General features: G+C 40.7%; 1 protein-coding gene across 2 annotated transcripts in view; it reads right to left on the reverse strand.

The window, feature by feature from the left end:
• The window catches only part of dock11 (dedicator of cytokinesis 11), a 96,828-nt gene that overhangs the window by 56,696 nt on the left and 27,069 nt on the right, over positions 1-13,063 (reverse strand). For both annotated transcript variants that reach the window (XM_049567732.1, XM_049567731.1), the window contains exons 13-19: positions 9,154-9,276; positions 8,166-8,248; positions 7,856-7,978; positions 7,589-7,665; positions 6,610-6,794; positions 6,352-6,417; positions 1,100-1,192 (exon numbers count right to left, since the gene is read on the reverse strand). In XM_049567732.1, coding sequence (XP_049423689.1) covers positions 1,100-1,192; positions 6,352-6,417; positions 6,610-6,794; positions 7,589-7,665; positions 7,856-7,978; positions 8,166-8,248; positions 9,154-9,276 — 750 coding nt within the window. The remainder of the gene's footprint in view (positions 1-1,099; positions 1,193-6,351; positions 6,418-6,609; positions 6,795-7,588; positions 7,666-7,855; positions 7,979-8,165; positions 8,249-9,153; positions 9,277-13,063) is intronic.

Below are 13,063 nucleotides of genomic sequence, written 5' to 3' on the forward strand. Positions count from 1 at the left end.
TAGAACTTAGGACTTGACTCAGGACTTGTCAGTGTTAACTTGGGACTTGGCTCTGGACTTGAGACTTACTTGTGACTTGCAAAACAACAACTTGGTCTCACCATTGTTAGCAAGAATCATTGTTATATAGCACTTTCACTGTACTCAAAGATGACGCTTTATACTAGTGGTTCTCAACCAGGGGTACGGTGACCCCAGGGTGCTTGAGGGAATTCCAAGGGGTCCTCAGAAAAACAGAATAGTTTAATTTCACTATTCAATTCACTATAGAAGTGAGCCCAATGTGAGTAAGAGTCATAAGAATGACTATTCTAATCATAGGTTTCGCTTCCTCTACTGTTATCTCCTCAACTGTAGCTGACAACTACAGAATTCTGGCCTTAATCATATCTGCCAGCCGAAATCTTCTCAGATGGAGGTGCTCTAAGGAAAACTCATCAAATGGGGGTCTGTGACCTAATGTGTATCAACTATGGTGTTCTAGAAACAAAAAGGTTGAGAACCACTGCTTAGAGGACAAAAAGATCGAGGCAAAATATGTTAAAAAGATAAAGATCATTGTTGTCCTGTTTGAGCAGAAATTCTCTGCATTGTGACTGGAAGCTGAAGCATGTGGAGGTAAGTCCCAGTGAGCCTGTCTCTGTGTGTGCGTGCGGGTGTATGTGGGGGGCTCTTAAAATCCTAATCCATTTGATATCAGGGCCATATGGACCCCCTCTGCTCTACCTCTCTAACAGTATCCTGGCCATGCCTCTATAGCTGAGCTCCTGGCTTCGTGTGTGTACGGGGTCTCTGACTGTTTGACCAGTCTAGTGTGAGATCACAGCTCTACCCGGAGACTGATTTATGGGATTATCTCAGTGCTGGCTGAGGAATTTGAGGACAGAAGAGATTGCCTCTAAGGCTCTAGGCTGTTTAAGGATAATAATCCAAGTTGTTGTTCTCATTTCCTCATTATCTAATTCAGTGTCAATAACCTAAAGAATGTGTGTTTCCTCAGTTTGTTTCATTTTCTGTTAAACCACTTATCAAAGTGATGTGAAATTTGAGCCGGTCAGGATATCCGGATAATGTCAGGATAATGAGTAAATCATCTCACCTCGTCGTAGAACTCCGGGCTCTGATTATGGTGCAGGACGGCTGCGTAGGTGCTGCTGGTGAAAAGTGAGTCTCCCGGCTTGCCATAGATGCACTGAAAGATAACAAACAAGCACCTCAGTCATCAAACTCTAACCCATTTGATGTCAGGCCACAGCGGTGAGTAAGTGCTCAAAAATCTGATTTCTGACAATATTAGGCAAAAGACGGGGTGAGCGTGCGAGCCCTTCATTGTACGCATCTTTGAAGCACCAACGGATTAAACAAAGAACTGAGAAACCAGTGAAGGGAACCTGAAAATATCAAAAGCATGGCCTGTGACTTGACAAAAGGGGCCTCATCATGAAAAACTATATACATTCTTAGGCCTTACAAAGCACTGTTTACTTTATTTTAATGAGGCGACAGTGCACTGCCTCCTCTGCTGGATGATGATGACAGAAGACCAACAAACTCTAAACAATAACAGCATTTTGACTCCACATGAGATGATCTAAATATTCATTTCTTTTCCCAAATGGCAACTAGAGCCATTAGCAGATGTAAATATGGGATTTTTCTTATGAATGCACCCTCAGACTCCAGGAGAAACACTGCATAACCAAAGCTCTGTTTCATATCAGTGTGAAATATAAAACTGTGTAGCAAGGTCATGCTTGACCAGTTCAGGATATTTCTAATGAGAGGTGACAAAAAGGGAAGAAAAAACTTCTATTCTGATGGATGGTTTGATGCTGTAATTAGGATGCTAACCGTTGTAGTCATCTCTAATGAACAATAATGAGCAGTGCTGGCCAGAGGAAGGACAGAGTTCTGGAGCAAACTGATTGAAATTAAGACTGATTTGACCCGAGGTCAGAAAAAAAAAGCTGGAGCCTCTGCAGGAGGACTAGATGAGCCTGGAGGATGGGAGAAGACAGGGTTCAAATTCTCAGCTCAGTCTGGAAGGAAGCGGGAGGTCGAGGAGGAAGAGGAGGAAGGGGAGGATTACACAGATTTCAGCAGAGATCTATTGTTGCGGTCACAAGGTACGAGGGGACTGCAGGCTTATGCACGGTGGTGCATGGTATATGTACCGCCATGGAAGACCAACCCATTCAGAGGCCCTCACAGCAGCAAGTGTAGGGGCTGATGGGAGTCCTGATTAACTTGAACCAGGATGAGGGTCCAGGTGTGGCAGGAGGAACTACCTTGGATCTTATCTGTCAGAGAGTCCTGTTCATACATGTGCTGTGCCACACAGGATCAAAAAGCTAATATTTTCTACTGGCTGCACTCAGCCCAGGCAACAGAGGAAAATGTTAGCACTGTGCGTTTCTGCAAACCATGAATATGTCACATTTGCCTATGTATCATAGTCATTTGTTGACGTTTCTAAAGTGACACAGCAATTAAGCTGACTTTGTCATCTGGAGGTGGAGAGGATGGTGGATAGTGTGATACCTGGTGAGTCATGCTGTCTTTCCAACTGCTTTTCAGGCACCAAACATTGGTGTTTTGTAGCAACCTGTTGCTGTTGCTCCAGCAGTGATAGTGCCACGAAAAGCAGTTGTTTTTTACCAAAACACTGCAGCTTTCCCAGCAGCAATTGTGCCCCCTAAACTGGATATTTTAAGCCAAAACATAATCTTTTCCTACCATAACCAAGTAGGTTTTGTGCCTAACCCTGACCACACATTGACCACAGCGCTGTTGAACCGTTTCAGTGTATCAGCTACATAATAACGTGCAAATGTAACACATTCATGGTTTGCAGAAACTGGCAGCTGTCGTGATAACCACAATATTGCAATACAGCGCTATTGACAAGCTAACTTCAAAAGATGGCAAGCAGCTGCCACAACTGCTATGTTTTTTCTTTTAATTCGTAGGAGCATTGCATATTTACACACTGCAGCCACTCATCCCTGAGTCAGGACAAACACCACAAAGACCAACAGTCAAATTGCTGAACAAGGGGGAAAATTAATACTGAACCCAGACCGTCAGATCCATCTCTCTCCCTACATTCTTCAGCCTTCCCTTCATCCAGAGCAAGTTCTCTAGCTTGTGGCAACATTTTACTTACACGGATATTCTGTGTCATGGCAACCAGACATAACCAAAGCATCTCAACTGAAAATATGCTGCAGCCTTATTGCGCCTCCTCTGTGCTCTGCATTTAACAATTAACAAGTATTGAATTTGCTTTAAAACCAGGTCATTTTAAAAAAGAAACGATATACCTAATACTAGTCTGACAATAAAGCTTACTCATGAAGCACTAATCAGGATAAATGGGATAAATGAAAGAATTTGAAAAACTAAAATGGCAGTAAGATCATATATCACACTTTTCAACCACCCTTAATAATTGCAGGGGAAATTTCTTCCCTGGGACATCCCCATCAGAAATGTACAATGCTAACATTTACTGTAGCGACTGGGTTGCTGCACTGGTAGAGCAAGTCATTTTACAGTTATTCAAACTACAGTTTCAGGTGTAAATAAATCAAACCTGAGGCTCAAGAGTGTAGGTTTGACTGGTCAACATCATTATTTATAACAAAGAAAACAGTTTGAACCCGCAGATATTGAATGTATTTTCAATCCACAGCCTCTGGGAAATCCCACCTTCTTCAATGTTCACATTCCTGTTCCCCAAAGCTTCTAAAGAATTTCCTCTCAGTCAGATTTGTGTCTCATGTAAAACCTAGAGCCTCCCCGGGCTTCCGCTGCCTCTGATTAAAATCTCCTGAGAGGTGTGCTGCTGGCTCCTGATCACTGTTTGTAAACACGTTTCTGCCTCACTGTACTCTGGCATTGTCTGAGACCAGACTGCATGGTATCTGAGGTATAACACGCATGACTGCATGCTGATCTGCCAGTCTGGACCGACATAATCGAGGACATCAAGTGTAAATGTTTTGGCGGTTGAAGTCAAAGAATTTGTGTTTTCCTCCCTCCCTCTGGAAAAGTGAAAAGAAAAACAATCCGCAGAGCTTTGATGACTGTTTCCATCCACAGATATTTGACATGTGTGGCCAGAGAGGAATAGTGAGGAAGAGAAGAGAGAAAAAGAGTGACCATTCATTATCTTCTCCTGCCAGCTATAATAACCAGCTTCTGGAAGCGTTTCCTTTCTCCTTCGCTGGCCCCTCGGCTGCACTCTGACTTCCACTTCGTGAAAAGCAATAAAATGAAAAGTTTATCATGTTTGAGGTCTCTGCAATTGATTAAATCTCACTTGGGACATTCCACAGCTTTTCATGACAGTATTGATGTTTGTGCGACCTTTACACCAGAATCTGATGATAATAAAGTATGTGCATGTTTCATCCCACAAACCAACAATTCTGTTCTTTCTTCTTTTATCTTCTGCTTCATTTTGCTTTGTTCACTCTAAACTTTATCTGGACTCTATCATCTGCCTTTTTTTCCCTTTCTGCTGTATGTTCTGCATGCATACTGTCCTAAGCATGATATCTGACAGATCCCTATGTGTATAATGGAGCATTAGGGCCATTGGTAAGAAAAGAAGCTGCAACATTTTCTGAATTAAGTCTTGATTTTACTAGAAAATGTTGTGATTTTTAATACTATCTAAAATCTATGAAAAAAATCATGATGTTACTACAATAACACTGTACATGTAGTACATAAACAGGTGTTATTTTTCCTTGCAAGAGACTCTAAAGTCCGTGCTGTGCTCCAGACACTGCTTCAAATCCAGTGGTGGAAAATAACTAAGCACATTTACTTTGAATACAAATCAAGGTATTTTAACTTTACTTTAGTATTTCCAATTTATGCTTCATTATACTTCAGCTCCACTGCATCTTACAGGAAAATGTTTTACTTTTTACTCCACTATATTTGTCTGACAGCTTTAGCTACTTTCAGGTTATAGTTTTTCATCCCCTACTGTTTAGTGACAACCACAGATTTCCAAATTTGGGTATTTTAAATTTCAATTTTTCCAATAAACTAAAACTAAAAACTAAAATTATCCCATTTCTTAAGCAAAATAAACCCCTCCTGGATAAGCTGGAAAATGCATCTTCACAAAGCTAAAAACAGCTGTTTTTCTGTAACCATGAAAAGTCAAGAGACACTTGGTTCTCACTATGGGTTGGGCCAATGGACGATGCTATTGTCCCTCACTAATGGCAGTCAGTCATTGACCACTGAGCCCACCACTGCAATTTAAAGGTGTCCTCCCCCATCCATCCTTCCACCACAACATCAGTGCGCAGATTTGCAGTGGTGCTACTTGGCACTTATTGGTACCTTTTTAAGCAACGGAATTTGTCACCACTCTCATTAAGACTTGCCTCGCGTCACTGATCAATATCTGCACATGTACGCTGGGCTGACTGTGCTTTTTTTTTTTAATTCACTGGTAAAAATTTTGTGGGTTCCAACAGATGGGTCAAAAAGTGACAAAGCAGCATCCCGAGTAAGCTACAGACAACTTACAGACACATTGCACACTATAGTCCACCTTTTCCTCCCTTCTCTGTCACTCTCCCTTGAAATCACACGCTGTGGCGCTCAGTCTTGCAGTGTTTTCTCTGTCCTTGTCTCAGTCCTCGTCTTAGTCCTGATAATGGTGCTACTATAACACATAAAGCTGGCAGTTTGTGGGTCTGGCTCAGATGGGTTGATTAACACAACCACCCACCGTTGTCTGTTATTTCGGTAGACAACACCCAAACCAATAGTGATACTTAAAATATAAGATGATCTCACAGAATATGATGCATTGTTGAATGTATAAAGGAGTTAAAATGTGCACAGCCTTAAACGTCTACTGATAATACTTACATACTTTTACTAAAATTATGCTGCAGGATTTTTACTTAGTACATAGTGGGGTATTTCCACAGTGTGTTATTAGCGCTTTTACGTATCATGTCTGGTTACTGACTCACTTTTTTTTGCTTTCACTTTGAGCACCTTTTTAGGTTAAGTACACAGACTATTTTTGCACTGATCGCAGCCTGTGGACCTTTCTGTGGCTTTCTAGCCCAGTTACATTGGTGTGCGGGTATCTTCTCTGCCGTCCTCTCTAGTTATTGACTCATACATCATTTTAACTGTATTCTTAAAATCTCATATCAGCCCTAGTGGCCCTAAAACCAGATGAGAAGATGAGATATGCCTCAAGAAACTAACCTGTGAATACACTCCTACGTCACAAAGTCAAATGTGTGTGTCACCTACATATAAAGCAACTTACATGTTACAGTTCATACAGTTCACACAACTTACCTTTAAAGGGGCTGCACCTTCTTCATCTGTATCTCGGAACTGGATGCAAGCTGCGATGTTTCTTGCCTGACGTGAAGGAAACATTAGAGTCAATGTAAGCAGCAGAGCAAACAATCAATGAGAGTGACTGTCGCCCACCACGTCAGATCAGTAATATGTGCTTCATTCAGGCAGTGACAACACATAAACCAAACCCTCATCTAATCCCACTGTCACCACTGGTAACCTTTTTATCCAGCTTCACTGTGACTTACACACCTTGGTGAAGGTCTTCTGGTTGTCGTATTTGAGCTGCTGAGGGTACACGTACAGTTGGTTCTTGTAGGTGGTGAAGGGGTAGTTGTACTTGGCCTCCTCTGGGAGAAACTCCTCGACCTCCACTGACACCCGCTCGCAGCTGTCCTCGAAGGGCTTGACAGGAACATAAGAGGAAGTGACCGTATCTGTGGGGAACACAGTACACGAGTTAGGGAAGCAAACTTCTACTGCGGTGTTCCCGTTTCTTGCGCATCCCAAAAAGTCAAGTCAGTGTCAATCCATACACTTATGAGCTACACTGCAAATACCCCAAGTGCTTGTCAGTGCAAACTCACATACTGATATTGATTATAAAAAAAAGGCCATGCATATCAAATGCTCATTGTTTTAGGCTGCACAGAAAGCATGAGTTACATCCTATTTACAACCATCTTAACTCCCTCCTGGCAAATCTTCATAGTGCTTTTTGCAATTGCTGCAATAAATGCAGGATGCTATGGTTTATCCTTATTACCTCCTAAAATTCTAAAATTCGACCTTTAAAATGATTACAAGGGCTTTCTTTCTATTCTCTATCGTATAATTTGCATTCTAGGAACAGGAATGATTTGTTTGTGTGTGGTGAGGGAACCACAGGTTTGGTCTTTGCACTTGTTACTATTGTTTGACTGTTATCTCAGCGATAAAGAAACTGAAGCTTGTTCCAATTTTTTGGTTTTTACACACCGCAGTCTAGATCAGATCATCAGCAGGCAACAGCTAACTACAGCAGGCTCACAAAGCTGATTGCTGCAAGTATTCATAGTCACTGAATCTAAATATTTTTTGTAAGCAAAAATTAGGAATGCAGGACAGCTCCTTTGTACTGTATCGACATTGTGCTGTTGTGGTTACTGTGTTTTAAGGGCGAGTACTCGACTTCTCTGTTACAGACAAACACATGTTATGATAAGGGAAGCATTAAGAAATGACAACGTACTTGAGAAGTCAGGTGGGACACACTCAATGGTGACATTCAGCTGTCCAGGGATGGTCTGAAGTTTGCTCTTCTCAGGCCTGACAGGGAAAATAGATACAAAATAAAAACAAGATGCGGTCAAGTCTGAATTAAGAACCTTTCGAAATTTACGAAAAGACATTAATTTACGGGATAAACGCTGAGTTAGCAATTTTATTATGACTTGAAAAGGCATAAATGTGCATGGAAGCACTGGCTAAAATAGCAGAAGAGTGGTGCATGACTCACTTCCTGATGTCGGCCAGCAGCTTGATGATGTCATCAGTGGAGATTTTGCTGCTGTCCTGGCGGTAGAGAGGAGAAAACTTCCCGTCCATGTCCAGGCTGCCCTGAGCGTCTTTGAACACCTGCCTGAAAACACATTAGAGGATGTGTGACATTTATGCATATACATTATAAATGAATGGACTTTAAGGTTCAAACATCAAATGCATTATCTTAATATTAGGATATCTTTAATGCATTCATATTCCAAAGATGATTCCAAACAGATTCATTACTGGGTAGTATTTGGACTCATGGATTATTCCTGTCTTACTTGGCAGCCCAGGCGAATGGCATCCTGTACTGGCCCAAGCGTTGGCATGTCTGCTTGGCAGCTTTGAGCACTTTCTGAGCAGTCTGTGAGACATGAGACAGGACAAACAGAAAACCAAAATCAAAACAGAAGGAAAAAGGCGACAGACAGAGTGTTAAACTGGAAAGCTCGCTGCTGCTTTCTTCAAAGGAATACTTCACCCGCCAAATGGCCATTTGTATATCAGTTTACTCCTTGTGAGTTAAATTTTGTTTTTTGTACAAGCTTTCATGGTGAACAAAGATTCAAAAACAGGGGTACATTCCTTATGAATTGTAGTAATCAGAGTCCATGTTTAACAAAAGCAAAACTATTAAAACATCCGTCAATAAACTCTCACGGAACTCCTGTAGTATACTCCAAGTCTGATTTATCCAGTAACAGAAAGTTTGCTCATTTTTCTTAGTTAACTTTAAATTTATGGTTTCATAGGCTAATTAAAGCCTGTTTGTCCAATAAATTAATTTCAAATTGTACTTGTTTTTCATTGTTGGTCTATTTACATTTCTATTCTTACATTACTTTTTTTTTGCAAGTATTCGAGTACTCTTTGAAAATTGAATGCACGTACTGAAAATATGAAAGCTATCTGAAATGCCCATCTCAAACTTGTAGGCCGATGTGTTTTAAGTTGTAATGTTTTAGTGAAAATGAATGTGTTTGGGAAGTACTGGGCAGCTGACCCGGATTATACTGCACGAGTTGTGTGTGAGTAAACAGATGCTTAGACAGAATTTTGCTGTTGTTAAACGCGGACCCTGATTGCTTTAATTCATGAAGAATGTTTGTCCTTTTTGTATTGTCCGTTCACCATGGAGGCATGCAAGAAAAATTAAAGTTTTCTTCACAAATTTAGTGTAAAAGAAAGTGAGTAGCTGATATAAAAATGGTCATTTTGTAGGTAAAGTATTCCTTCAAATGAGCTAAAAAGCAAAAGGGTGTAGTGGACCTTGTTGATGTCAGAGGTCTTGATGTAAGGCTCTGCGCAGTGTGTGATGCCGTTCTGTAACACCTTCTCCACACGGGCCACCAGGAAGATATCTGCATGAGGGTTAGTCACTGAGAAGATACCCTAAAGGAGAAAGGAAGAGATGAATGAGGCAGCTAATTAGAGAAGGGACTTAATGATAGTATAGTATATAGTGTGTGACAAGATGTACATGTATGTGTAGCAGACTGTGAGCTTCCTTTCTTACAACCCTCCATCCAGAAACCACTTCATCCTAACTGCTGGGTACTCAAATAAATAGTCAATCGTCATCAGTAATTCAAAACTTGGAATGTTTTTTCAGTTTTAAATTCATCCGCTGCGTCTCTACAAGGCAAGTGCAGGGGAAGTGACTGCTGTTAGCTGAAGTTATACAGGAAAACCACATGGGGCTCTCAGCTATTTTTGGTCTGGCGTGAAGAGGCTGTCTTTAAACTAGTGTCAGTTCACACAAACAACCTTGAGGGGACAGAAATTACGTTCAGACACAAACCATGCAGCTGCAATGAAACTGAGTGACACTACTGAGGAAGTGTCTACACTATATTTGCAACAATTAAATTAAAATACATGTAGACATCTGAACATAAGTAATACAAATCTCAGAGGAGACTAACGCAGTGCCAGTCAAACAGACACACTCCCTTGTTACACTCCAAGCCACAGCCCTGTCCATCCTCTCCCATCTGATCTTTAGAGTTTTAACACAACCACAGACAGCTGCTTCTGGTTTCAGTCAGGCATTATGATTTGTTGCCATATATTTTGCAAAACATGGTGGAAAAACGCTCCTAAATTCAACATTTTGCCATCATGCTTCCTGGAATAGCTCGTAAACAGTGTCACAGCGCCTCTCTGCAAACATGCACCAACTGCTGGTTTGTAGCTGGGAGGAAATCCTTAACATTTGCACTTAGACATATTAGATTTGTGAATTATGTAATGAAGTGGAACAGAGGCTATGGCTTCCCAAGAGCGGCTGATGCGGTGGAGACATATAACAAGTGGAGGCTCTGTCCTTGGACCACGCCCAATGCACCTAAATTAAACTGTGGTGTGCCGAGCTATAATAGCACACTAATCACAGAGGTAGAGCCTACTGTGTTTGTATGCATGTGTTTGTATGTGTGTGTTCTGCTGGTGGAGAACTTTCACAGATGTTGGCTGGCAGAGTGTAACACTGAGTCCATAAATTAGACTTGGAACAGTTCTTTATTTTATGTCTGCAGCTTTCAAGCTGTGTATATCAGTCTGACCTACTACTGGTTGCTTCACTCTCTATTATAAACACTGTTTATGCTCTGAGTACTTGTTTGACCTTCTAGTATTCATCTTCTCATTAGGCATGAGTGTGAATAGTCAACTAGTTGACTCTGGTGCTAGTTTGGCACCAGAAATATTAGTCAGTTTAAGCTGATATTTACTGATGTACACATTTAAAGGATAACTTCGGCATTTTTTAACCATGACCCTATGTTCCCATTTTTTTGTGTCAAAACGACTCATGTAAACAACAATTTTTGAAACTGGTCCAATGCTGAAAGAGAGGGCTGCAGCCAGCATCAGCACAAAGCCTGCAATGTAACCAGATGGGGCAACTGTGCACCCTCCCTGGATGTCAATTAAAAGTGGTCATTTCTGCCACAAGCAGGCTCAGATTATATGTATCTGAAGTGTTGCTTTACCTTTTGCTTGACTCGGTCTGTTTGTTACTGTGTCTAAGTCTTGCTCAAGGAGAAGTCTCATACATTCTTACAAGGTCGCAAGGAAGACAACACTGAAAATGTGAGTGAGAGCTCACACAGAGTGTGGTTGTGTTGGAGTACAGAAAACATAGTGTAGTGTTTTCTAAAAGATTAGGAAGAGATAAAAACCATGGTTTGAGCATTCCCAAATTGTGCCAACTAAATGTCGTGGCACACATTTCTGAAGCATAGATACAACAACAAACAGACCTGATCAAGCCAAAAGAAAAAGCGTCATTTCAGACATTTAGAAAACAACAACAATTTGAGCCTGTCTGTGGAAAAATTTAACTTCTTTAAGTGGATGTACAGTGAGGGTGCACAATTGCCCCATCTGGTTGCAGTCCTCTATCTCTATTCTGGATCAATTTCAAGAGCCGTTGTTCACATCAGTCAGTTAAACACAAAAACATGGGCAAATGAAGTCCAGGTTGATACAAGCCAAGGTTACCCTATAACATATTGACATAATTTGCACTGCAACATTATTACTTCCTTTTTACATGTAGCAAGTTGTTGTCATTCTTAGTAGGATAATTTGCAAAGTGACACACATTTCACCAGCATTTAAAATAAGATTTGGTTGTTAAAAAATGTGACTAATGATTTCAAATGGTTTTAATCATATATGCAATAACTTCTTCTAACAGTGTTTTACTTTATAGATTAAATTGTGGTTAATTTTGACCTCTTCATTTAAATGTTTTCTTACTCTTTGACCAGTCAACTAGTCTAAGTTTAAACTTCTACTTAAATGTCATTAGAAACATCCCTGCTTCTTATTTAAAGGGGACCTATTATGCTTTTTCGTATGTTGTGTCTTATATATAATGTCACAATAAAAGATGATAATTTTAAACTTGGCCAAAGTTTTAAATAATCTGTGTAAACGCTTCCAGAAGTAATCCCTGAGAGCCAACCTATCCGGCTACAAACTGACATCATAGTGTGATGTATTTCTTAATATGGTCATCTGTTCCAGGCATGCCACTACAAGTATTCACATTACGTAGCCTACACTGCTACATGCAAGGAAACATGTCAACTTGGTTGCCAGTGTTGTAAATTTTCCCCCAATTTGGGAGCATATTCTTGCTGGAACATGTCTGGATGTATTTAAGAGCTTTTATTGGTGATTTCACATGACAGAAAGTGCTGCTATACTAAGTAAAATCATTTCCTGCCTGCAATACACTGCTACATGTAGCCACACGCTAATGTCAGGAAAACATGTAAATTTGATTGCTGGTATTATTACTTTCTTCCCCATTTCGGATCAGATTCCTGCTAGACCATGTACAGTAAATTTAACTGGTGATTCTTCATGGTAGAAAGTGCTGCTATTCTCTGTTATAGTCATCCCCCAGCTGCAATGGTGGAGCAAAGACACTGAGATATGGAAGACCCAAAAACACTGACCAATCAGAGCAGACTGAACCAAAAGACAGAGGGTGAATACAGATTTTCTAGCACAGAGAGAATGAGGAAAATTAAGAGTTTTTTGACCACTCAAGCATGTAAACATGTTCAAGTAGAAACCTTAAATACAAGTAGAACCTGCAAAAGAGAATTATAGGTCCTCTTTAAGTTGTTTCTGTATTCTAACTGCTGCTGTGATAGCTCAGTCAGGTCTCCCACCATGGAAATGGAAAGTGAGTATCCGAGTATGTTTTATAACCTAACTGCTGCTAATTTACAACAGGCACAAGTCTTGCTGTGTGACTGAGGGGAGTAACAGGCTGTGTGTGTGTGTGTGTGTGTGTGTGTGTGTTGGGGTGCTGATCTCACAGCACCTGCAGGAGTAGAGAGCCTGAGCCAACAGTAACAGTCACACATGGGCATTATTATTTCCGCAATGAACTCTTGACTAAAAATTCAGCAAAGAGAAGTGACAAGACATAAAGCTTACATCAGCAAACACTGAGCTGATGTCAAACTAGCAAACCAAAGGGATTCTAAAATCACTTGCAAATGTTTGCTGAATGAGCTAAACAGAGGTCTCATGGCTCCATTCAATGTTCTTAAAGGCTGGACGTAGACCAAGCATTGTCTGGAGACACGCTCACCATCTTGAAATACTACAATGGCATGAAAATTGAAAGCACAGCACACGAACGGGGGAATAG

The sequence above is a fragment of the Epinephelus fuscoguttatus genome, linkage group LG23, assembly GCF_011397635.1.
Source record: "Epinephelus fuscoguttatus linkage group LG23, E.fuscoguttatus.final_Chr_v1".
NCBI lineage: Eukaryota > Metazoa > Chordata > Actinopteri > Perciformes > Serranidae > Epinephelus > Epinephelus fuscoguttatus.